This window comes from Sceloporus occidentalis, unplaced genomic scaffold (genome assembly GCF_023333645.1).
Source record: "Sceloporus occidentalis isolate IW3139 unplaced genomic scaffold, rSceOcc1.0.p SCAF_4, whole genome shotgun sequence".
Lineage (NCBI taxonomy): Eukaryota > Metazoa > Chordata > Lepidosauria > Squamata > Phrynosomatidae > Sceloporus > Sceloporus occidentalis.
In genome coordinates this window covers 167,318,903-167,343,303 of record NW_028316984.1, presented here as the reverse complement: position 1 = coordinate 167,343,303, position 24,401 = coordinate 167,318,903, and the positions used below count along the sequence as shown (strand labels likewise).

At 40.7% G+C, this 24,401-nt stretch overlaps 1 protein-coding gene across 23 annotated transcripts in view; it reads right to left on the bottom strand.

Moving 5' to 3' along the window:
- Window positions 1-24,401, bottom strand: part of NRXN3 (neurexin 3) — a 1,638,958-nt gene that overhangs the window by 1,139,269 nt on the left and 475,288 nt on the right. For 18 of the 23 annotated variants that reach the window (XR_016281009.1, XR_016281010.1, XM_089522303.1 and 15 more), the window contains exons 6-7: window positions 18,765-18,788; window positions 16,675-16,836 (exon numbers count right to left, since the gene is read on the bottom strand). Coding sequence is in view for 21 of the 23 variants with exons in the window: in XM_089522303.1 (XP_089378429.1) it covers window positions 16,675-16,836; window positions 18,765-18,788 (186 nt within the window). In the remaining 2 variants the exon portion in view is untranslated. The remainder of the gene's footprint in view (window positions 1-16,674; window positions 16,837-18,764; window positions 18,789-24,401) is intronic. The other 5 variants (XM_089522305.1, XM_089522311.1, XM_089522322.1 and 2 more) reach the window with 1 other exon arrangement.

The following is a 24,401-nucleotide window of genomic DNA, read 5'->3' as shown; positions in this document are numbered from 1 at the left end:
TCTCAACATCAGCAGTATGCATGCTCACATTTACAGAAATTTTACACATATTATTCATATGTGTGTGCTTGTGCTTATGTGCATGCTGACGAAAGCCAATGAGTGCACTACCAAGTTCTTGATACATATTTTCCATTCAGTACATGCCTGCCTACAATTCAGAATTGTGAACTAGTTGATTTGTGCCCATAATGGATGATGTTAGTGCCATTCTCTCCTTGAAATGAATTCATTTTGAGTTTCAACCCACCTCATCTTGAAGATTCAGGGAAGCTATCAATATTTCAAAACAAAACAGAGAAAACAGTAAAAAGTATATTATTATTATTATTATTATTATTATTATCTTTATTTATAGCCTGCCTTTTCCTGAAGAACAAGGACTTAAGAATAACACTTCAAAGATGAAATGTGAGCAACAAGTATCTCAGATGAATCCAAATCCATACCCACATGTTTTTCTGAAACATGTGTTTTTGCACATGGTTTTTTGTAGCCCAAACCATTCTTTCCAGAAAAATACATTACTGGGCAGAATAATTTCCTGAAACACTTCCAACTGTTTTCAGACAAAAAATGCTTAGAAATCTGTGCCGTGGAAAGGCCAGATCAGGGTCGTGGCATGTGGTTGCTGCGGCCCCAGTGTGGTGAAGATAGGGGCGGTCTGCAGACCCCCTAAGAAGTTGACTATATATTCACCTTGTCTAATTTTCACTAATCCTTCCAGAGCAATAGGCACTGGCCTACAAAACTGAATGCTGTTTAAATATAAACACAGCTATTCCTTAAAATACCAGAGCCCATATATGGCTTCTTTCTGATATTATGGGTAGCTAAAATTATCTTCTTCTTATACATAATTTAAATTAAAAGAAACGATGGCAAACTGTTTAAAATAATGGGAGTGAAACAAGGTTTTTGTCAGCTAACATGAGCTTGTTCTTCTGGCCTGGAAGAGCCAATATGCAATAGCCTTAACCCAGGATTTAAACTGACTGATTTTTTTTTTTTTTTTTTAATCAGTGAATATGCTAAAGTCTAGAGTGGTTGCGACAGTGGTTCTGTTGAGGAACCTGAAAGCTTTCTTTCAAACTATGTTCAATATTCTCAACAATTTAGCTTAGACAGGCAGAAAGCAAATTCTGCTCCCACTGGTGAAAGTACCCCCCCCCCCCCCACATACACACACACTAGATTACTATAATGCACTGTCAATGGGGCTGCCCTTGAAAAGTGTTGGGAAGCTGCAGGTAATACAAACTGCAGCATAGAATCATAGAGTGGGAAGAGACCGCAAGGGCCATGCAGGAAATCTAAATCAAAGCATCCCCGACATATGGCCATCCAGCCTCTGTTTAAAGACCTTCAAGGATGGAGACTCCACTACACTCCGAGGGAGTTTGTTCCAATGTTGAACAGCCCTTACTGTCAGGAAGTTCCTCCTAATGTTGAGGTGGAATCTCTTTTCCTGGAGCTTGCATCCATTGCTCCGGTCCTATTCCCTGGAGCAGCAGAAAACAAGTTTGCTCCCTCCTCAATATAACATCCCTTTGAAGTATTTAAACAGGGCTATCATATCACCTCTTAACCTTCTCTTCTCCAGGCTAAACATCCCCAGCTCCCTAAGCCATTCCTCATAGGACATGGTTCCCAGACTCTTCACCATTTTAGTCGCCCTCCTTTGGACAGGCTCCAGTTTTTCCACATCCTTTTTAAACTGTGGTGCCCAGAACTGGACACAATATTCCAGGTGGGGCCTGAACAGAGCAGAATAGTGGCACTATTACTTCCCTTGATCTAGACTCTATACTTCTTTTGATGTAGCCTAAAACTGCATTGGCCTTGTTAGCTGCTGCATCGCACTGTTGACTCATGTTCAATTTGTGGTCTACTTGGACTCCGAGTTTCCTTTCACATGTAGTCTTGTTCAGCCAGGTGTCACCCATCCTATATCAGTGCATGTCATTTTCCCATCCTAAATGCAGTACCTTACATTTCTCCATGTTGAATTTCATTTTGTTAGCTTTGGCCCAGCTTCCTAATCTATTAAAGTCATCTTGAATTTTGATCCTTTCCTCTGGGGTATTAGCTACTCCTCCTAATTTGGTGTCATCAGCAAATTTGATAAGTTTCCCCCCAATTCTGTCATCCAAGTCATTAATAAAGATGTTGAACAGCACTGGGCCCAGGACAGAGTCCTGTTGAAACCCACTGGGCACTTCTCTCCAGGATGAAAAGTAGCCATTGTTGAGCACCGTTTGGGTTCGGCCAGTCAATCAATTACAAATCCATGTAACAGTTACATTGTCTAGCCCACATTTTATAAGCTTGTTTGCAAGAATGTCTTGGGAAACCTGTCAAAAGCCTTACTGAAATCTAGATACAGTGCGCTCGCGCCATACGCGGACTTGAGCGTATGCGTTCAAGCCGCGGTGCGCGCACGGGACAGAAAGTGCGGCGCGTCCCATTCAATTGAATGGGCGCGCGTGCCTGTGCCGCCGCGCCGCTGCGCACGAACCCCATTGTTTCCAATGGGGCTCGAGCATAGGCAGAATTCGCCTTACGCGGAGGGATCCGGAACGGATCCCCCGCATAAGGTGAGGACGCACTGTATACTATATCCACAGCATTCCCTTCATCTACCAAGCTGGTAATTTTATCAAAGAAAGATATCAGATTTGTCTGGCATGACTTCTTTCTCTGAAACCCATGTTGACTTTTTATGATTATGCTTTCTAGATGTTCCCAGACTCTCTGTTTAATTATCTGCTCTAGAATCTTTCCTGGTATAGATGTCAGACTAACTGGACAATAATTGTTGGTATCTTCTTTGTCCCCTTTTTTGAAGATGGGGACAATGATTGCCGTCCTCCAGTCTGCTGGGACTTCACCTGTTCTCCAGGAGTTCTCAAAGGTTATTGCCAATGGCTCCAATATTACATTTGCCAGTTCTTTTATTACCCTTGGATGTAGTTCATCTGGTCCTGGAGATTTATATTCATTTAGATTAACGAGATATTCCTTTACTATCTCTTTACATTATTCTGTGTTGAAATTCCCCTATTCTGTCCTCTGCTCCATTATCCTCAGGTTGAGAACACTGAAGCAAAAAAGTGTTGAGTAATTCTGCCTTTTCTCTGTCCTCTGTTAGCATTTTGCCATCTTCTCCACGCAGTGGCCCTACCATTTCCTTCTTCTTCCTTTTGCTGCGGACATACCCAAAAAAGCCCTTTTTGTTGTTCTTAACCTCTCTAGCAAGCCTGAGTTCATTCTGTGCTTTAGCTTTTCTGACTTTACCCCTACTCAGGCTCGCTATTTGTTTGAATTCCTTTTTGGTGATTTCCCCATTTTTCCATTTCTTATACGTGTTCTGTTTAGAACTTAGCTTAGCTTTTAAAATGTTTTATCTTTGTATTGTTGTGGTTGCTTTTATTTGTTCATTGTCAAAAGAGCCCTTGTGGGCTAGGAAATACATAGAAATAGAATTACATAGAAATATCTTAAATAAAAAAATGTACCTACAACATTCTTCAGTGAAGACCTGAATTCAGTGAAGACTAGGTGGAACATCACTATTTCCTTGGCAGGAAACCTAGCTACAAGGGAAGGAAGGTCTTCAAAGATCAAAAGCTCCAAGTGTGACAAGAGAATTAGGCTGACAAAAACAAGACACTAAAGGAAAAGTTGAACCTACACAGTAGAAATAAGCTCCACTGAGTTTGAATGGGGAGCCTACAGCTTAGCCACACCAATAATGCAAGACCTTAAGAGCAAGGCACAAGGAGCAGGCTGGCTGGCTCTGGTAATCAATGCTTTGGCTGTTACTCTGCTGAAGCATTCACACAACTCTCCGAAGCCCATCAAAGCACTGCTTTGGAGAGCTGGGCCAACTGCAGCATATGTGTTTAGCAGAGAATCCTCATAGAGAGAAGCTCTTCCAGTGCAGATGTATCACATGTTTCACCGCTGCACATGCTTTGCTGTAGCAAACTCTACCAAATGGGAGGGCTATCCCTGCCACCTGGGCTTTTTCAAACCCAAGCAGGCCGGGGGGGGGGGGTGTTTATTAGGTTAGCCACCATCTATTGCTCGTTGCCCTTGTTTGGTTTAATTGGTCCCAGTTCTTTCTGGTCCATAATATACAGTGATATTATTTACTTCTGCATCCTGTAATGAAAATTCAGTTGAACACTGAAAACAGCAAGAAGACAAAGCAAGGACATCTCAAAAAATGTCCAACATGATCCTTTGGAGATGGGTGGGAGACTAAGAAAACTTCAGAGACAAAACAAAACATTTAACTGCAACCTTATTACACTCCATGGTACCACTCTGCGACAAAAAATGCACAAGAGAAAGGGATGGGGTGTAAAACTCTTGTTTTTCTTTAGAAATCTCTTTTGTAGAAATGGAGGGTATAGGAAAATTGACAAGTAAAATGCTGGTCTAAATGACTCTTTGTAGCAATGTTTTGAGTTAATCTAGTGAAAGGAACAATGGACTACATGGCAACAGGAGATGGACAAGGGGACCTAGCAGGTGTTGCTGAGTTTAATGCCTATGATTCTCTGAAGTATGTCTCAGTGGGCCAGTCCTTCATCAGCCCCTTTTTTTACTCAGCAGCAGTCCACTGATTTGAGGTTGTTAAGACCTACTCCCTGCTTTTGAAAATTTCCAGGAAGGGACGACCCCACACAGGTTGAGAGCTCTGAACACAGAGTGCTTTGGGCAGTAATGATAAGCTTTTACATTCACTTCTCTGGTTGCAAGCCCCAGGGAAACAAATGCCAAAATTGTATTGTTGGTTAAAGCTTTAGCTTTTTGGAGATTCCAGAGCTGAAATTTAAAGATGAGTATTGGTTGCTTCTCTCTGGCTAGAAGTATGTAAATTGAAACACCCTTTAAAAATGTATTGATTGTACAGAAAGACAAATCTGTTTATTTTGCTTTCTCCCACTGTTAAAATCTCAAGCTCTTTCCAACTTCTTTATGAAGAAACATGATGTTCCCATCTAAATTGCGTGAAACAAAATTCTCCATGAGTACATGAATTCCCAGTATGGAGAAGGTCATGTTGTTTCTCACTGCTATGTAGCCATTCTAGATGGGGAGTCTTTTATAATAAAGAGGGAAATATTTTTTTTTTTAAAAAAATGAGATGCTACAGCTTAGAGAAGGGTTTGTATCTTAGAGCCCCAGATTTGCCTGCAGAAGGTCCTGTGTTCAGTCCCCAGAATTTTCAGGTAGGGCTAGGAAATAATTGTGTCAGAAACTGAAGAGCCGCTGCCAGTTAGGCTTTGTATTACTAGGTTAGATGGACTGCTGGACTGACTCAATCTAAAGCAGATTCATAGGTCCCTATGGTTGAATAGACAGGAATTCAAATCCAGATGTTTAAGAACTAAACATTTAAACCCTTCTGGATGCTTAAGCAAATCTCCTGGTCTCGCTTTCACCCCTATTTGATTTTTTTTTTAAAGTTGGAATTCTTTCTGACATGTTTATGGAGAATTTTTCTGGAAACTTCTTATCAGAAAAAAATCAAACAGAATCAATTTTAACCCATTGTCAGTTGTTTGAAATACCACTTTTGAAGTAGTGTTTAGATGAATATTTTAGGGAAACATAGGAGGATACTATGGCACCTCATTCAATTAAGTCTAAAATATCTTTGCTTTTGTAAATGCTCGTTTTGGTTAATATATACGGTCTCAGATATTTACTCAGATAATCCCAAAACATTTGATGTGTTTTCTCTCTTTTTCAGCTCCAACAACAGGTTATGGTATCATTGGACACCTTCCAAGGTTTTTGCTTTAACAAGGGGCTCATTGATATCCTGTGGAGTCCCGTTTCCTTTCCTTTGGATTGTCACTTCTGGTTCATCTGTTCTCTTTGAGTGACAAAACAGGGACAACAAGAAAAGACTGTTCTTCTTTGGCTTCCTGCCATCCTCTTGGCAGCTAAGAGACTTGTCAAAGAAGAGAAAGATAAGCTAAACAGGTGTGATGATGATCAAGAAGGTGTGATGATGATCAAGAAGATGTGAGACCAAGCATAACTTCTTACCCAAGGTTCCCATACAACCTGACAATTTCTCCCCTCTACTTCCTCCATTTCACCCTCTCTGCTCTTTTTCACTGTGTGTGTGTGTATTTCTTGCTATCACTCTAATAACTGGCATAATTCCAAACCTGTCTTCTTTTCAGACCTGCTGCATTCTCCAGCAACATCTCCATTCTTTATGTTGCTATACCTAGTACCTCGCCCCCATCTGTTATAGGTGTTATAACAAAACAAATTAACTTTCCATATGATCCTTGTCATCATATATATGGGAACATATGTTAAGAGCCCATTCAGTATGGATAATCATGGAAGGAAAACACTGCATAAATATACACAAATAAATAAAAATAGCGTTATTTCCTAAAAGTTCAAGGTAGCATATGATAAACATCTTGAGTTTCTATTTTGTTTTTTACTCCCTTCTCAATCCCAACCTCTCCCAATGGCTCAGTGTGGTTACAAACCCCTTAAAAGAAATACTAATACACTCTTTTAATACACCCACAAACACAAACGCACGCACACACACCTTAGGGCTGAGGCAACATATCTGGAACATTTTTCACTGAAACAATGGGGTGAGGGAGAGGCAAAGGAAGGGAGGAAGGTAATTTTTAGGATGCATTACTAGGAGAGCCAGGAAGGCATAGATGTTTGGGTGTTGAACTATGACTCTGGGGACCAGGTTTGAATTCCCAGCTTCGCCATAAAACCCACTACCTTGGGCAACTCATACTCTCTCAGCCTCAGGGGAAGGCAATGGCAAATTTCATCTGAAAAAATCTTGCCAAGAAAACCCTATGATAGGTTTGCTTTAGGGTTGCCATAAGTTGGAAGTGACTTGAAGGCAAATGGCACAGAAACACTAGAGCTTAATGTACATCTGTGATAGAAAAACTAGTTGTGTGTATGTGTTTTTCAATGCTGGCAGAGAATCTTTGGAAGAATTATATTTATATACATACATACACACATACATGCATGCATAAATGCATATACACATTTTTCAAGCTCTGAAAATGTCAAGTAATGTCAAGATTTTAGACTTCTATGTGTTTTCTGCAGACCTTTGAAAAGTTCCTGTTTTGACACAAGAAACATGAGAAACTGCTGGCCATACTTGCATGGGATTCATAGCACAAAAATTTTGAGCTCTGACAATTTAATTAACTAATATTATTGTTTCACCATAATGTCTCTGGAACAGTATTCAACCCTAGGCCTTTTCACACATTACTCACATGAACAGAGTTCACATGGAGAAGAGAATAGGTCTGCACTTACTCACCTAGCCCCTTATGTTGTTCACTTCCCCTTTACATCTACACATTAAATGTAGGTTCTGGTCCTAGAAAGCCTATACACATAGAGCCCTGCTACATACAAGGATGTCCACAGCTGTGACATCAATGTGGCGTTGTGGCTTATCTGTACACCAAAACCATCAAATAATGTGTGAAGAATGCTTTTTGAATGTAGAGTTGGTAAGGAAGAAAGATGGCAGTCATCATAAACTTGGGGGGACTACATAGCTTATTTCTGAGCCAATCCAATGGGGATGGGGAGGGCTTGGCCATCACTAGTTAGGAGATCCTAATGAATCTAACATTAATTTACTAATGGTTTGTCTGAGGCACAACACTAAGCTCCCCACAGACAAGAAGAAAATAAAACTGGTGTTTCCACTGGGGCCATGGCAATATATTCCATTCAACAATGGATTTAATAGTTTCTCTAGATCACTGATTTTCAATTTCAGGCTACTAGAAGGCATAATAAATTGAACGTATTTATTTAATGACTTTCAAGGTTTGGTTCAAAAATTACCAGACTGCTTCTTCTTCACCCACAAACATCTGTTTCTTGAAACAGACCCTTTTGTATAGTGAAAGTGGTGTCATGGCAGCTGGCTAAGAAACAAAACACATGGAAAGAAAACTAATTTCCCAAAAATTCTGGCTCCATACCTTGAGAATATGGCCACCATCTTCTTATAATAGCAAATGGATGCAAAATAGGATGGTTATTAGCCTAGCCATGCCAAGATCCCCTGCTCTGAGTGGCAAATCATTGCTTTCAGCTGTGATGAAAGAGGAAATCTTGAGGACAAATATTTGAGTCAGGATGTTCTGCCAAGGTTATCAGTTCTAGTTGAGGAAAATGGTTTTGTCCATTTTCATCAGCAAGGTGCAGGGAAACTATAAACCCTGCATGTTATCCCAAAGCCTGCAGGTGCCAGCAATCCAAATAAACATAGAGCAATTAACAGAATTAACACAGCTTTAAATAGCTTGGCTCACCAGATGCAGAGTCCTAGCAGGGTTCCATAAAATGTAAAGTTATTAGAGATTAAACTGTTAATCATCTGTTCAGAGACTGGATGTAAAAACCATTCCATCAGAAATGGCTAATAATGAGAGAAGAAAGCATGGATTTAATGAGCACAATTATACCATCCCAATTCTTTGTCTGTACAGTGTTCTACAGTTCCTGTCTCAATCATTCTGCATCTTGCTCATGTAACTTTAGTTGGAGTTGTGAAGGGGTGTGTGGTTGTGGCCAGAATCCTCACTTGAAATGTGTACCCACTGGCATCTAAAGTTGAGGGGATGATAATGTATTCTAGAATGCTCATCCTGGATGTTTCTGACCTCCCTTCAAAAACATGTTGTGGCCAGAAGCATGGGGGGGGACAACAAAGAGGTGAGTAGGGGCTTCTGCTGCCTCATTTCACAACTCTTAACAGAGCCATGCTGAGGGAGTACTGGATTGCTTGAACTGCATTATTCTCATCGCAGGCATTCATCCACACAGCCTGATTAGCTGGATGGATAACCGGGCAACAGTGGTGTAGCCCTCACAATGATCTGCAGCAGAATAGGTGTGAGTTTGTGACTCCCTGTTGCAAGGGTGGAGAATGTGGTTTTTGGGCAACATGCAGCCCCCAGACCATACTTTTGCAGATCCTGAATTTCATCCCAGTTCCTCAAAGCTGCAAATTCTCATCCCATTTTTTAAAAGTTTGGTGTGTTGGTCCCTGCTGCCATGCTCCTCCTCATTGTTTAACAAGAGTAACAACAAAAAGGTTCTTATTAAACTATGAAAATAAAGAGAGCCAGGAGTTCCCCCCACCTCCCAGAATGGGAATATAAACTCCATTCTGAAGCAAAAACAAATTCCTGAGCTAAACACACACACAGTCCTGATTCTGTGAATTTCTATCCCACCATTCTACTCCTATTTTACATCTGACTTTGGTTGGTGAACCTCAGGGTTCAAGTATTTAAAAAACAAACAAACAAACAAAACCCCAGACATCATAGAAACTGGAGTCTTCTTCATCCTTAGTTGTTGCATGGGTGAAAGGTGGTCAAAACTTTCTGCTTATCTGATGTAACACAGTAGCAGTAGTAGAATTCAAAGATATAGTCATGTTAGGGGTGAAACAGACCACCCCTGAGAGTGCCAGGTTAGGGTGGCAGCAACTGCAGACCATGTCCCCAATCCAGACTTTTACCAGCCCGGAAAAAAATCTAAAACTGCTACTGTTACTTCAGATAGGTAGAACCTGCCTTTTCCCCTCCCTGCCACGGCTTTATGGCACTCCTGCAGGGCACGGTGTGTAAATGCCACACCGCTGGAACACTGTGAAGCTGGCTCATGTGTGAGCAGCCCAATAGATTTGGGATGGTGTAAGGGTGTGCGCTGTGCATACGTCATGCCACCAAGCCTCCAGGAAGCCAGTGTTTCGAGCCAGTCTGTTTTGGCTCTTAGTCTGTAGAATCAGTATGTAGAGAGATCTTGTCACATCTTTGAGACTAACTGAAAGAACGAAGTGGGCAGCATGAGCTTTCCTAGACTTAAGTCCACTTCCTCAGATGCATTTGGAGGAAGTAGATTTTAGTCTACAAAAGCTCATGTTGCCAACTTCTTTATTTCAGTTAGTCTCAAAGGTGCTACAAGATCTCTTTACAACAGTAGTATTTGTTATTGTTACTGTTGTTGTTTTTAATGTTGTTGCTTCCTTAAATTTGTCTAGATAACAAGGAGATATTTGTCAGATTCTGCATTTCTCAGAATATCCAATCATGCCAATTACTAAGAATAATACTTACCAGCTACATAATGCATTTCAAGTGTTCAGCTCTTCAGATGCATTATGTAAAAAATTCTTACTTCAGCTATATAAAAGTAGGCCATAATATTATCATCTGTGAACTGCTGATGACTAAGGGGCAGAGACTGGGACTGAGGGAGCAGCAGCCTTTCTGACACTGTTTAGTGCAAGAATAGGCATCTTGGTGCCCGCCAGACTTATTGGTCTCTAATTCCCATTACCACTAGAGAAAGATTCTGAGAAGAATTAGGGAGATTTGTCAGCACTATTTTCTTCTGCATTATTTTTTTTTAAAAAATATATATGGTTTTTTCCGTCCCAAATGTTAAGCAATTTGTGGATTTTGACAAATTCTTTTTTGAAAAACTGAAACAAAATTCGCCCCCAGTTCTACTTGACAAGTACAACTACACTGGAATGTAAATAATGTTTAAAAGTGCACTTACCCATTTAAAAATAGTGTGTTGACATATCAAAATACCTCATTTAGAAAATGCTCAAATTATTGTTGTTATTGCTGTTGCTGCTTTTCAGGATTTTGTTTGCACATATACACACACCTCAAACATTTTACCATTTAAGAGAGCACGTCGGGAAAAATGTGATTGAAACACATCATCCGGTTTGGCCTTTATTTTCAGTTTCTTTCTTATCTAGTTCTTTAAAAAAACGCACACACACTATCTGAAGTAATTTCCACTAAACGTGTGAAGAAACTTGCATGCTCTTGAAAATTTTTATCAAAAGCTAACTGAAACAATCTCATCACCCAGTCCTAATTCTGGGGGTCATGGTGCAGAACACAGAAAGCATCAGGTTATCAACTCCTGGATTCATGGATTCATGACTAGTGAGATCTGGTTCACACTCATAGAGATTAATTAATTATGATACTATTTACAATTTTAGCCCTACCATGCAAGATTTATAAACAAACAGCCAGAGCATATTGGGTGGGGGCTCTAGCGGCATAAGTTTGGCATGCAAGGAGGAGAGCTTTAACCCCTGCCACAGTTATGATTATGCATGGTATCAAGAAAGTGGATAGTGAGTTTTTCTCTCATCATACTAGAAACCAGGATCATTGAACAGAATGAAATGGTGGAAAAATTGGGATAGACAAAAGTCATCATTTATTCACATTATGTAGATAAATTATGAAAATCACTACTGTAACACAGAGGGATGGCTACAAATATGAATGGCATTTAAGAAAATCTGGATTTTCTTTTTTAGGAAGAAAAGATAAATGTTTGGCAAATAAAACTATAAATGTCCCTTCCTTTGAGAATGTTATACTGTACAAGCTTAATTGTCTTAAATTATTTTAAACTGCTGTAGTGGATCTACTTAGTCTTTATACCTAGAGTAAAAGAAAAGCATTTTGAAACAAACATACATACTTTAACGGTGACTAAGTTTTGATCCAAGCATTATAGGGAGATGCATATTACATACAACTGGTATTTATATTCCAAACAATAACTTATAGGAAATTATATATTTTAGATCCAGTGTAAACAACTGAGCTACAAATGCAGCAAGTAGCAATTTCAGTCTAAATAAAGGATTGCCTTATAAATTACTCTTGCTAATTCTAGAAAAAAAAGCCATATTTAGAAATATACATATATACTTTTCAAAGCCTCCATCTAGAGGAAAATGATAGGAGCAAAAGTAAAAAAAGAGAATGACCACAATTTTACTGTGATCCTCATGAATATGAATAAAACTCAGACAAACATATAGGCTAATAGAAATAAAGATTGAAAGATTATTTGAAAAATGATAGAAAAACATATATTGAGAAATCTTGAGCCTGGGCCAAGAGAACCTGGGCCAAAGCCCTCCCAGCCAGGTATGCATTGAAAGAGCAGGTCAGGGATAGTGGGCGAGGGGGAGGAGTGGCAGTGGTCCATAAAAGTCACATCACCGTGATTAGGAACTCGGTACAGAAACTGAGACACATCGAGTGCATTTACCTGACTCTGAAAGCCAAGGACAGTTTGGGGATTCTGTTGGTTTACTGTCCACGCCGTAACCTAACAGACTCCCTAACTGAGCTGACACAGCTGGTCTTGGAGCTGGTGTTGGAGTCCCCCAGGCTGCTTGTTTTGGGGGACCTCAACATCCCCTTCGAGGCCGGCTTAACAGATCTAACAGGCGCAGCTCGGTTGTTCATGGAATCCATGACTGCCATGGGCCTGTCCCAGTTGGTTTCAGGGCCAACTCACTGTGCTGGTAATACACTCAATGTAGTCTTCAGTACGGTCCGAGATTGTCCGTGGGTGGGAATTAATGCTATCTCCCCCTGGTCATGGACGGACCATTTCCTATTCAAGATAGGACTGGATGCCACTATCCAAAAACCCCTCGGGGGTGGAGGACCCATTAAAATGGTCCGCCCTCGAAGGCTGATGGAACCCAAAAGGTTCCAAGACGCTCTAGAGGGTATTATGTTTGGGAACGATGGTGACACTGTCGAAATCCTGGTTGACAACTGGGATAGGAATCTATCCGGGGCTATAGACAGTATCGCTCCCGAGCGTCCTTGCCGGCCCGCTCCAAAGAAAAGACCCTGGTATACAGAAGACCATCACCAGATGAAGCGGGCTGCGTAACGACTAGAGCGCTACTGGCGGAAACATCAGAACTTATCTGACAGAACACTCCATGAGAACATGTTGCGCTCCTATGGAGTGGCAGTCAGTGCAGCTAGGAATTCGTTCTGTGCTGCACGGATTGCGTCAGCGGAGTCTCGTCCAGCAGAGCTGTTCAGGGTGGTCAGGGAACTAACTCAAACCCCGGCCACCCAGAACCCTTTGCTTGAACCAACTATTGCCTGCTGTGACGCTTTTAACAACTTCTTTGCTGACAAAGTCTCTCAGATAAGGGCTGATCTTGACACCAGTTTTCGAGCAGAACCTTTAGTAGAGGTATCCAGTGCCTCTGGTAACAAGGTTATTCTGGATCAATTCGAGTTTGTGAGTACCGAGGACGTAGACAAGCTCCTTGGATGCATGAAAAAGACAACTTGCCCTCTTGACCCTTGTCCTTCCTGGTTGACCGTGCAGGGAGGAGATGTTATAACATCTGCTCTTTATCGGATAATAAACACATCTCTTCGGGAAGGTACTGTTCCAACATCTTTGAAACAGGCAGTTGTAAGGCCTTTATTGAAGAAACCTTCCCTTGATCCCCTATCTATGAGTAATTATAGACCGGTCTCCCTATTGCCATTCTTGGGAAAGGTGATTGAGAGGGCAGTCGCCTTTCAGCTCCAGGCGGTCTTGGATGAAACCGATTATCTTGACCCATTTCAAACAGGCTTCAGAGCGGGCTACGGAGTTGAGACTGCCATGGTCGCCTTAGTCGATGACCTCCGTCTGGCAACCGACAGAGGAGATATAACTCTGTTGGTGCTCTTGGACATCTCAGCGGCCTTCGATACCATCGACCATGGTATCCTTCTGGAACTGAGAGAATTGGGTATCGGGGGCACTGTGCTCCAGTGGTTCCAGTCCTATCTCTCAGGAAGGTTCCAGATGGTGAGGCTGGGGGCAGCTGCTCTCGTAAAAGAGAGCTTACATTGGGCATCCCTCAGGGCGCCATTCTGTCCCCCATGCTATTTAACATTTACATGAAGCCTCTGGGAGAGATCATCCGGAGCCATGGAGCACGGTGTTATCAGTACGCTGATGACACCCAAATCTATCTCTCCATGTCTCCGACTGATACAGTGACTAAGGATGGCATCTCTCCTCTCGACGCCTGCCTGGGGGCAGTAATGGGCTGGATGAGGAAAAACAAACTCAGATTGAATCCAGAGAAAACAGAGGTACCCATGATAGGTTCCCCTAGCACGGGCAGGGAAATTTGCCATCCTGTCCTTGACGGCATTAAACTTCCCTTAAAGGACAAAGTGCGTAGTTTGGGAGTACTCCTGGATCCATCCCTACATTTATCTTCTCAAGTAGATGTGATGGCCAGGAGTGCTTGGTATCAGCTTCAGCTGATACGCCAATTATATCCCTGTCTGGACCGAGGGAACCTAGAAAAGGTAGTACATGCACTGGTAACCTCTCGTTTGGATTTCTGCAATGCGCTCTACATGGGGCTACCTTTGTATCAGGTTCGGAAACTTCAATTGATTCAAAATGCAGCAGCCAGGTTAATCACGGGAACAGCGAGGTCCGACCATATAACACCTGTTTTAAAATCTTTACACTGGCTGCCAATTCATTTCCGGTCCCAGTACAAAGTGTTGGTTATCACGTTTAAAGCCCTAAATGGCTTGGGCCCGGGTTACTTGAGGGAACGCCTCTCCCTGCATAATCCTCCCTGTACTCTCAGGACTACAGGAAAACTGTTACTCAATCACCCTAAGATGAGACTGGCGACTACTCAACAAAGGGCCTTTACGGCAGTAGCGCCTTCTCTGTGGAATGCCTTACCTGAAGGGATCCGCCTTAGTGGAACAGTAGAAGCCTTTAAAAAGGCATTAAAAACCCACCTCTTCCTACAAGCCTACCCTCCCAATTCTTTCTAAGATTATCTTTCCCCTATTGACTCTGACGTATTGATATTCATGATTTTAACATTATTACTGTATGTTTTTAACTATGCTTTTGGATTTAATTCGTTTTAATGTGTATTTTTAATATGTGAATTGTGGTACTGTTTTTACTGACTGTCTTTACTGACACTTGTACACCGCTTTGATCTTGGGAAAACCGGTTAATAAATAAACAATTTATTAATATTATTATTATTATTATTATTATTATTATTATTGAGGAGAAGAATCCTAAACTGAAGAGAATCTTCACAGTTTGGGACTTATTCTGAGCAAAATGCACATATAGTTGTTTTCTACAGCATTTTCTGCACATAAAATAATATTTCTGCATGGAAACATTATTTTCTGTGCAGAAGATGCTGCAGTTGGTGACACGCCACACATTTCTACATGGTCTTTGGACTGAAACCAGTATTTTCTACTCAGGAAGCAGCTCTTCCTGCAGCCATTCTCACACTTTTTGGGATCCATATCAGCATTTCTTTATGTTTACCGACAACCTTTGCCTCAGGAAATACGGTCACCCCTTCATTTTCAAGAACTTGAGATCCGTGGTTTTGATTATTTGTGGAGGGGCGACCTCCATTAAAGTTAATGGCGCACGCAGCCATTCAGGTTTATGGGGCTTGAATATCTGCGGAATTCCAAATTCGTGGGGGTGGGTGGGTTCCAGAATGGATGCCCCGTGAATTTGGAGGGAGGACTGTCCTTTTGTTTTGTTCCAAATAATTTCTTTTTAACTTTATTTATGCTTGTTTTATGGTTACTTTGGTGATTCCTTAGTTTCTCCCTAACTTTTTACTTCAAGAATTACACTTTCCCCAGTTGTTTATAGCACCCCTTCTCCAGGTAGTTCACCTCTACTTTTTTTCACCTCACTTCCACTCCACACACTACTTCTAGCAAAGCACTGCAAACTCTCCACTCAAGACCTCTTCTTGGCTTTCTCCTAACTAAATAGGTCTACTCACAATACCCCTTTGCTAGCACAAAAATATGTTACAAAAACCCACTCCAAGTTATTCCTGCCTTCACAACATTCCTTGAGCTGGCTCTAACCAGACCTTACAATTCTGTCTTCATGCTCTCACATCTCTATTACAGATCATTTGAATTTTTAAGTGTGGTTTTGAACAAATGTAAGCTGCAAGTGAGACCTGCAACCAGATCTTGGAAATGCAATTACAAAATACCACACCTTAGCATTAGTGCTTCCTTTTTACTGAAAGACAATTTGTACCTTGTTATTTGTTGCTGACATTCTACTCTTAATGCTATTTTTAAATGTTCTGAATCACCGAAAAATACAAAAATGCCCCCCCCCCACACAATAAAATCACACCCTCAAAACCATTTTGACTTAATGAATAAATGTTATTCATTACACAACCCTTCTTCATCATGTTAGTAGTTATGTTATTTTTCCAGGTATCACCTTTGTTCCTTATTACCCATACTTTGTTTGTTCTTATACATTATATCTGATCTCTGCCTGCCACAAAATGTTTCAACCCTTTCAGGGTTCTACCAGCCAGGTTCAACCACAAACCCTTTCTCATGATCCAGCAATGTAGCTCCGCTTCCTCCTATTAACCAGCACAATAACCAGTAAATATTCCATGTTCAGTTAGCATGTACAATTGTTGCTGAGCTTTTGGGGGGGGAGTTCTTCTCCTCTTAGGTTTTTCATCCCTCCCAAAGTGATTTTTTTAATACTCCAGCATTCATTGGTGTTGCTACAAGCCCGCTGATAGGTCTTTCATGTGCAGACAGTTCAGTTTTAGCTAGATATTGATAGGCATTCAGACAATGGGTCTGCTATTGTTTTGATCAACACTCTGCAAGGGAAAGGAAGAATGGGGTGGGGTCAATATCAAGCCATACAATGCTTCTATTTTAAATCATTTACCTCTTTGAGGCAGCCCATGAAGTTATTGCTGATTGGAGAGCCAGGTAAATCAGCTGTGCTGGGGCTCCCCCCCACGTAGAAGAAGTCATCTGAACCTAGCATGGTATAGTCCTCTTGTGTGTAGCCTGTGGTGGTGAGGATTCCATCTACAGAGATTGTCACCTGTTTCAAGGACACAATGGACAAAACAAAAAAAAGGAAAAAAAGAAAAACAAAATTCCCAGCAATGACCTTACAGTTCTTAAAAAAGCAAATCATCTCCCCTACTTTATATGCAACTTTTGGCACAAGTGTTGCTGAACTTTGCTTATTCAGTGTAGCTCAGTTCCATTTTCTGGTCTGCCTTTTTCATTTTTGCCCCTTCACTTCAGTTCCTAAATCACTTGCTTTCTTAGTTTAATACTGCTAAAGCCAAGGAGAACTATTCTACCTGTCACAATGGTTTCCATGTAATCAGGCCAGAAAATGGAGCTGTTCTTGGAAGAGAGAGCTTATCTGAGCTGATTTTATGATTAATTCGTTGTTATTGGTAGTGAATATTGTTAGTTACAACCGTTAGTAAAGACACTAATGAAGACGAAGTTGATATATTTGATTTTGCTTCTTTTTTTCTTTTTTTTTTCTTTTTTGCTCACGGCACACTGACGGTCATGCATTCAGGGCAGGGGGGACGGGAGGGGTCTCACTTCCAATACATTATGGATGAGCATGCTATGTACCTACAGAGACACACACCCACCACCCAGCACCACAAACTAAATAGGAAAAAAAGGAGGAAGTAAAAATAAAATAAAATTATATATATTGAATATATATATATATATATATATATATATATATATTCTATCATAATCAATAATATAAAAAGTAAAGAAAATATCAACCACATTCTAGCAAGTGTGAGGGACAGAAGATGAGAGTTTGCAAGAAAGAAGGAAAAAATGGCAAGCGTGCACAGACACCATACTTTGACACGCTCATGCCAGTGATACTCAGAGCCCAGAAGAACAGAACGAAAGTTTTTAAGGAAGAAAGAGAGGAAAAGATTGAGAGAAGAAGAGAGAAAAACAGAGAGAGAGAAAGACCAATTTTTCACACTTGCATGCAGTCATCAAAAATCAAATCAAAACAAACGGTAAACCAAAAGCAAAAGGGGAAAAAAGCCAAAACCTTAAAAGAAAATTTAAAAAGAAAAAAAATATCCAAACCCCATTAACACATGAAGGGTGAAGGGAGACGGAAGGGGAGTAGAGGGAAAGTAGGTAGTGAAAATGATGTGCAGTTGGTTTAAAGCTGGTATTAGTGGCTTGGGGAAGAGATGGGAGGAAAGAGAGTGAGACTTATAGTGTGGGAGAGGGGCGTTTTGGGAGAAAAGGTAGGGTTTAACCAGACGTGGACATGCCATGCAGTATATGTACTGAAACAAACAACCGGCTGAGCTCCTTTTGGCCATGGTAGGTGGAGGTCAGAGAGAGTGATAAAGAGAGAGAGAGAGTATGTGGGAAGCTAGTAGGAGGAAGAGGTCAGAATGAAATGGGGAAGAAGAGGAAAGCTCTGGCCAGTTTTGCCTACAACAGCCGTTGCCACAACAAAAGGATGAGGAGGGGAAAGACTGGCCTCACCACAACAAACTATAAGCCCTGACATGGTTGTTGAGCTAAAAACCTTCAGAGAATCCAAAGAAATGGAGAGGCAAAAAGAGAGAGCATGAAAGAAAGAAAATCAGAAGGAAAGAGGGAGGAGATTTTGTAAAGTACTGGGGGAAAATTATTTTTAAGGGGAAGAAATAATAGGTAACGTGGAGAAGCCAATGGAAGAGATGATGAAACCCCATTTCCAGAACTGTTGTATTTGTTTGTTTGCTTCTTGGGTTTATTTCTCAAAAATTTCTTTTTTATAAAAATGGAAAACAAAGAGGAAGAAAAGGTGTTTCCAGCAAAATCAAAAGAAAAATCGAAAGGGGGAAGGTAAGTATAAAAAGGAGAGGAAAACAGGGTGGGGGGATGAAGAGGTAAAGGTAGGTAACACACGGCAAACCCAAAAAAAGAGACAATAAGAATGATATCTACCAGACAATGTAGTTTGTTTACCATAGCGTGTCCAATGCCTGAGTGCTTTGCGGAAAAGGGGGAAGAAAGGAAATTAAAAAATTGTGAACAGAACGATTGTTAATTAAAATAACTAAAAGCAAAGATGAGTCGTTAGGGTGTTAGTACATTAGTTGGTTAGTAAAATGACACATTGCATGAATGGTCTAGTGTTAGTCTTTCAAAAAAAGGCGTGGGGCGCCCGACACACACAGAGTGAGAAAGAGGACAATATGAGCAGGACTGTCTGGGAAACCATGCCATATAGATTGTTAGGAGGAAGGGAGCTGCCTACCCTTCCCATTCTCCTGGTACTAATTCCTGCCCCCACCTTGAGAAAATTTAGTTCCCCCCCCCCCACCAAAAAAATCCATGGATTTAAAGAATATAAACAATACTTACTTTCCAAAGTCCCGTCAAAACGTGTAATTCCCATTGCTACCGCTCCATCCCACATAGTGAATATATATACCATCATGAGATATATCAAACATATTCCATCCCACTGACCCACTCAACACTGTCTACTTTTAGTTATTCCAATAATTGCTACCCTCAGGTGCTCCTTAGTTATTCTAACCAACCAAGTATATCTCTTGGGTGCAGGCTGTTGATGATTCCCTGGGGATGTCCTTCCATTCCCCCAATTTCCAGATTTCTCTTTAAAGCAGTTTGATTGTTGGCTCTCAGGAAACATATGCAGAATATGAGAGGCTGTACTAACAGAGACAACGTGTAGCTCACCTGTGATACTGAGGAAGACAGGGAGAAGGTTGCCTAACCATGGAAGGCATGATGATTTCCTGCATCAGGTATTTTGGAGTAAGGGGAGGAGAGGTGATAGAATTTAACATATGGGGAAGGGTGCCTGTATTGTTCATTGGTAGGGGGACAGAATTGATTCCCAGAGCCTAAGCCTGTACAAGGGTTGCTATTCCTTAGGGGAGAAAGAGGCATGCACACTTTGGATCCTTACCATATATATATATATATATATATATATAGGCCCATTAATTGCCTCTGGTATAGATATTTGTTAATATGGTAATCTCTTATGGTAGTTTTTGTGTTTTGAACAGGGCTATTCAGAATAACGCATTGGTATGGAACTGGCAAATTTTTCACATTCCAGTGTTCCTTGTAATAATTTAATTAGAGAATGAACTAATTTGACTGGCATGATCTAGAGCAGCAGTTCCCAACCTGTGCTCCAAGAAGCCCCTAGCGGTCCGCATGCATTTCCCAGATGCTCCATGGCCACTCCAAGAAAATGAAAGAAATAAAATTTGAATGAAATTAAAGAATAAGAAACAAAAACTAACACTACTTCTAAACACCATTAACCTGTAAGACATCGGGTAGGCCTCTTAGGGGCACCACCATAGAACTGATTCTAAAAAGGGCTCTGTGAGACAAAAAGGTTGGGAGCCCCTAATCTAGAGATTCTTCAACTTCTTATTCCACTGTCAGGTTTCAAAGAAAGGTTAAACATTATGGTTCAGGAATTGTTTCCCAAGATGGGGAATCCTACAATACTTTGATCAGTACAGCTGGCTCACTGAGGACTTTATCATATGGGGAAAAGCAGGGGTTTAAACTGTCATTATCCCATGAAAATCATGCGATCGTGCTGAAGATTTTAACATGACATCACAATTAAAGAGGACTTATCCCAGCAACAATCAGGTAATAACCAGCAACAAATCATTCATGGGGAAATCCTATTAATGATTTGTTGCTGGTTATTACTGGAATAAGTCCTCTAATCATAATGTGTGTGAAAGTCTTCCCATAATTGAGCAACTTTCTTGGGAAAATGACAGTTTAAACCCCCCAATCCCCCTCCCCCAATTTTCCCCTGTGTGATAAACTCCTGAGTCTTCCAAACCCTGTGATTTTGTAATGCTGGAAGCAGGTGAGAATTCTGCTGAAAGCTCTGAAGGTGACATGAGAGAGAGATCATTGCTCATGGTATGTACATTCATCTCACCATTGTCTTCGGAAAACAGGCTTTACAGTTTTTCAAAAGCATGTCAAACTTCTACAGCTTGAGGTAACAGTGGATCAGGAGAAAATCTGTCATTTATCTCTATCTAGAAACCCACCCAATGAAAATTCTAGGGTTTGTACACTCATTATAAAGCTGACACCCGCATGGTTTTAAATTGAGGTGTAGAAAAGTATTGCTTTCATGAAGTGAATATTTCTTGGGACCAAGCCAGTAGGCCAGATGATGTTGGGGGGTACCCTAAGCTCCACCCCTCCTGTTATGTCATATTTTCCAAACCCTCCTGCAACAGCCAGGTCACTATTTCTATGCAGAGAGAAACACCAACCTCTGTGTCTATTTCTGCACAGAGAATGCCCATAATATTCCTGGCATAAGTTTAAAATAGCAGAGGCATTCCTAACAGGAAATCGAATCAGAGCTAGGGGGAAATCCAATCTTCTCTCCATCAAAGATAACATCAAGATTTCCCCCTTAGGAATAAGAGCAGGTTGAGATGGGATGAAATGTCACTGCTATCTCTGATTTTAGACCAGAAGTAACACTGAGATTTTTCCCTATCCTGCTCATCTTCTTCACTGGGAATGCAATCAGGACACAAAGTGGGGGACCTACTCTTTGTTATGATGAATGGGAAATGACAGTGGAGTTCTCCCATACCTTGCTAATGTTCCTTATTGGAAGGTGAGCAGCAAGTGGGGAAATATCTTCATCTCCGTGGAGGTGGAGTTTCATGGGGGAAGGACGTCATCCAGACTCTGGGTGAACTAGATCCAGATCCTTCATGGGTCACCTTATGCCTACAGCCTGCCTGAAGATTGACTTCCCCTGTTTTAAACCATTGTGGTGTGATTTAATAGGCAGCATCTCTCGTCTCACTTACCAACTTTTATTGATTTTATTGATATTTTATTTGCCTTGTATAACTGTTTAAATATAGGTTTGTTGGGAGGTTTCATTAGCTGTTCTTTGTATTTTCTTTTGCTTTAATATATTTTATTATACTTTATCCTTACTATTGCAGTTAGCTGCCTTGAGCATCATTTGATGGAAAGGCATGATACAAACTTATTGTCAGCATCTATTTTCAGTCAGTATTTGGCAGACCCTATTCCATGTGCTGATTTCCTTTGCTCTCATTTTTGATGAAAGAAATTAATACTTTGAGAATCCTCTAGTCACATCTGCAGGGCATGTCACAAGTATTCCTATTCTTTACTTGATGAGGGGAAAGGTATAGCAGAAGAAATGGACTGCCAGAGATTATGAAGAGTTATTGTAAGGGCTGAAACATGAGCCAATTTTTGTATTTTCTTATTTTGATGTATTTCTATGGACAGGGAAAGAACAATCCTACTAATAACACTCATCTGAAAGTGCTGGTGAAAGATATCAAAAATCCCATTGCTACCTGGAAAAGCTTACTAAAACATAGTTATTTAAATAACAACTATCCAACAAACACTAGCAGTGACTGCTTAAGAAAAAAAGTAACTGAGGGCTTAAGCAGGTGTCTATGAAAGAGCGGCTTCTTGATGCTCCTGCCCCAATTGCACCAGGACCGCATCAAACATATGGCCTGCTTCCAAAGTCAGCTGCTAAAATGTCCATGCATAAAAGGTCCAGCTCTTGCCACCTCAGTGCAGCCTTGGAGTGGCTTTTGTCCACTTTGGGGGGTGCGTCATCAAAACGCCATGCCCCCATCATGATGCTTTATTTGGTCCATGCATTTTGGTCCTGTGTTAACTTTAGGGGCGAATCAGAAGGGCATCTAGGGGCAGCCTCTAGCCACGTCAACCATGATTGGCCCCCAGTCAGCCCAATCATGACACACAATCCACCTGGGACCACAGCAACCAGATGACCTGCTTCTGAAATGGGCCACTGTCTGGTCCAAAACGAGCCACCACGAGTGGTGTTGTGCTACTCCTTTTGCCAGAGGCTTTGGGCCACCCTAGGGGGCCTCAGAACAGATGCTAGCATCTAAATGCCACACTCCCAAAGTTGCTCTATTTAACCCGTCTGTTTCTGGCCTATAAGCAAAACTATGCCTGCAATAGTATCACATGATGGGGCTTTTATTGGCTGTACCATTTCAGGATGCAGATGCAAGAATTACATGTTCAAGTGTTTACTAGGGATGTACATTCTGGCTTGATTCATCATTGTAAATGAGAACATTTCAGTTTTGGGGGTTAATGTGGGATATGAATAAAGTTTATTTATATCCCTCCCCCCTCAGGCAAACAAGACTTGTGTTATGTGCTGGATATTTATGTTTCAGGTCTTTAATGGTTTATGTTTTTAAGTGATTTTATATTTTGATAGTTTTGTTATCTTTTAAACTTTTTATGCTATCGATTTTTAACTGTGTTTGTCTTAACTGTTGTAAGCCAACATGAGTCCCAAACTGGGAAAAGGCGGGATATAAGTATATTAGAACAGCAACAGCAATTCCTCTTATAAGTTTCATCACATTGGAAATCTATACATTTTTGTGACTGGTATTTATATATTTATGTGTAATGCCTGAAAAAAATGACAATCGCTTTATAGTAAAAGTACTAGCACTGGATGGGTTGTATATGTCTTTGTAATTAGTGTGTTGTGCTTGTGCTTACTCTGTGGGTGGACATATGCCTATGTGTGCACAGCTAGGGCCCATACAGACAAGCCAAAATAAAGCTGCTTCAGGTCACTTTGGAAGTATGCTGTTTTAATGATGTCTGCATCCTAAGAGGCCAGAAGCTGTGCCAAAGCTATGCTGCACTGCTTAGGACTGGAGTGTGCCTTTGGCGTGGCTTCCAGCCTCTTAGGACACATGCATCATTAAAACAGCATATTTCCAAAGTGACCTGATGCAGCTTTATTTTGGCCTGTCTGTATGGGGCCTTTGCTTATAAAAAGGGGGAAAAAGCACTAGTGTTGTACAGGGGAAGAAATTTTGCATAAAATGGGGGAAGATGGTGTCTCAACCTCAAAGTGTAGATTTAACAGAGATTCTTCAAGATGCTTCTCATGGTGACCAGTATCTTGGCAATAGCAAGATTGTTCAGTTTCCTAATTGGTTTACAAACAAAAAAAATTCCCTGTAGAGAGATCAAAAGCAGAGTTTTCATTGTGCTAGGAACTTTTCCAGCACGCAAAAGCATTGATCTCATACCTGAAATCTGAAGTGGTACAGTCTAGTAAGTGCTATTTCATGTTATTCTGGAATGTATATATACTGCCTATATATGTTGTTGTTGTTGTGTCCCTTCAAGTCATTTCCAATTTATGACATCTTCAAGGCAAACCTAGTGTGTGGTTTCCTTGGCAATATTTTTATCTTTACTTTATATTTTAAAATTTTATCTTTATTTTAAAAAATTGGAAGAAAATGTATTTATTTTTGAAAAAACTTGTCCACTGAAAACCAAAACCCCTGTTGTCCTGTATCTCTGCACTTTGCACAAAGATCTCTGACATGCCAGGAAGATTACATTTCCTTTGGACACTGTCTGTCACTGAAGACTGATTCTCACCTATTCCCAGAAGAATGATATACTTCATTAAACAAAATGATCAATGAAGCAGAGAAAATGTCAAAAAATGAATAAATGAAGTTATATTTTAAAATTCTATTTTAAATA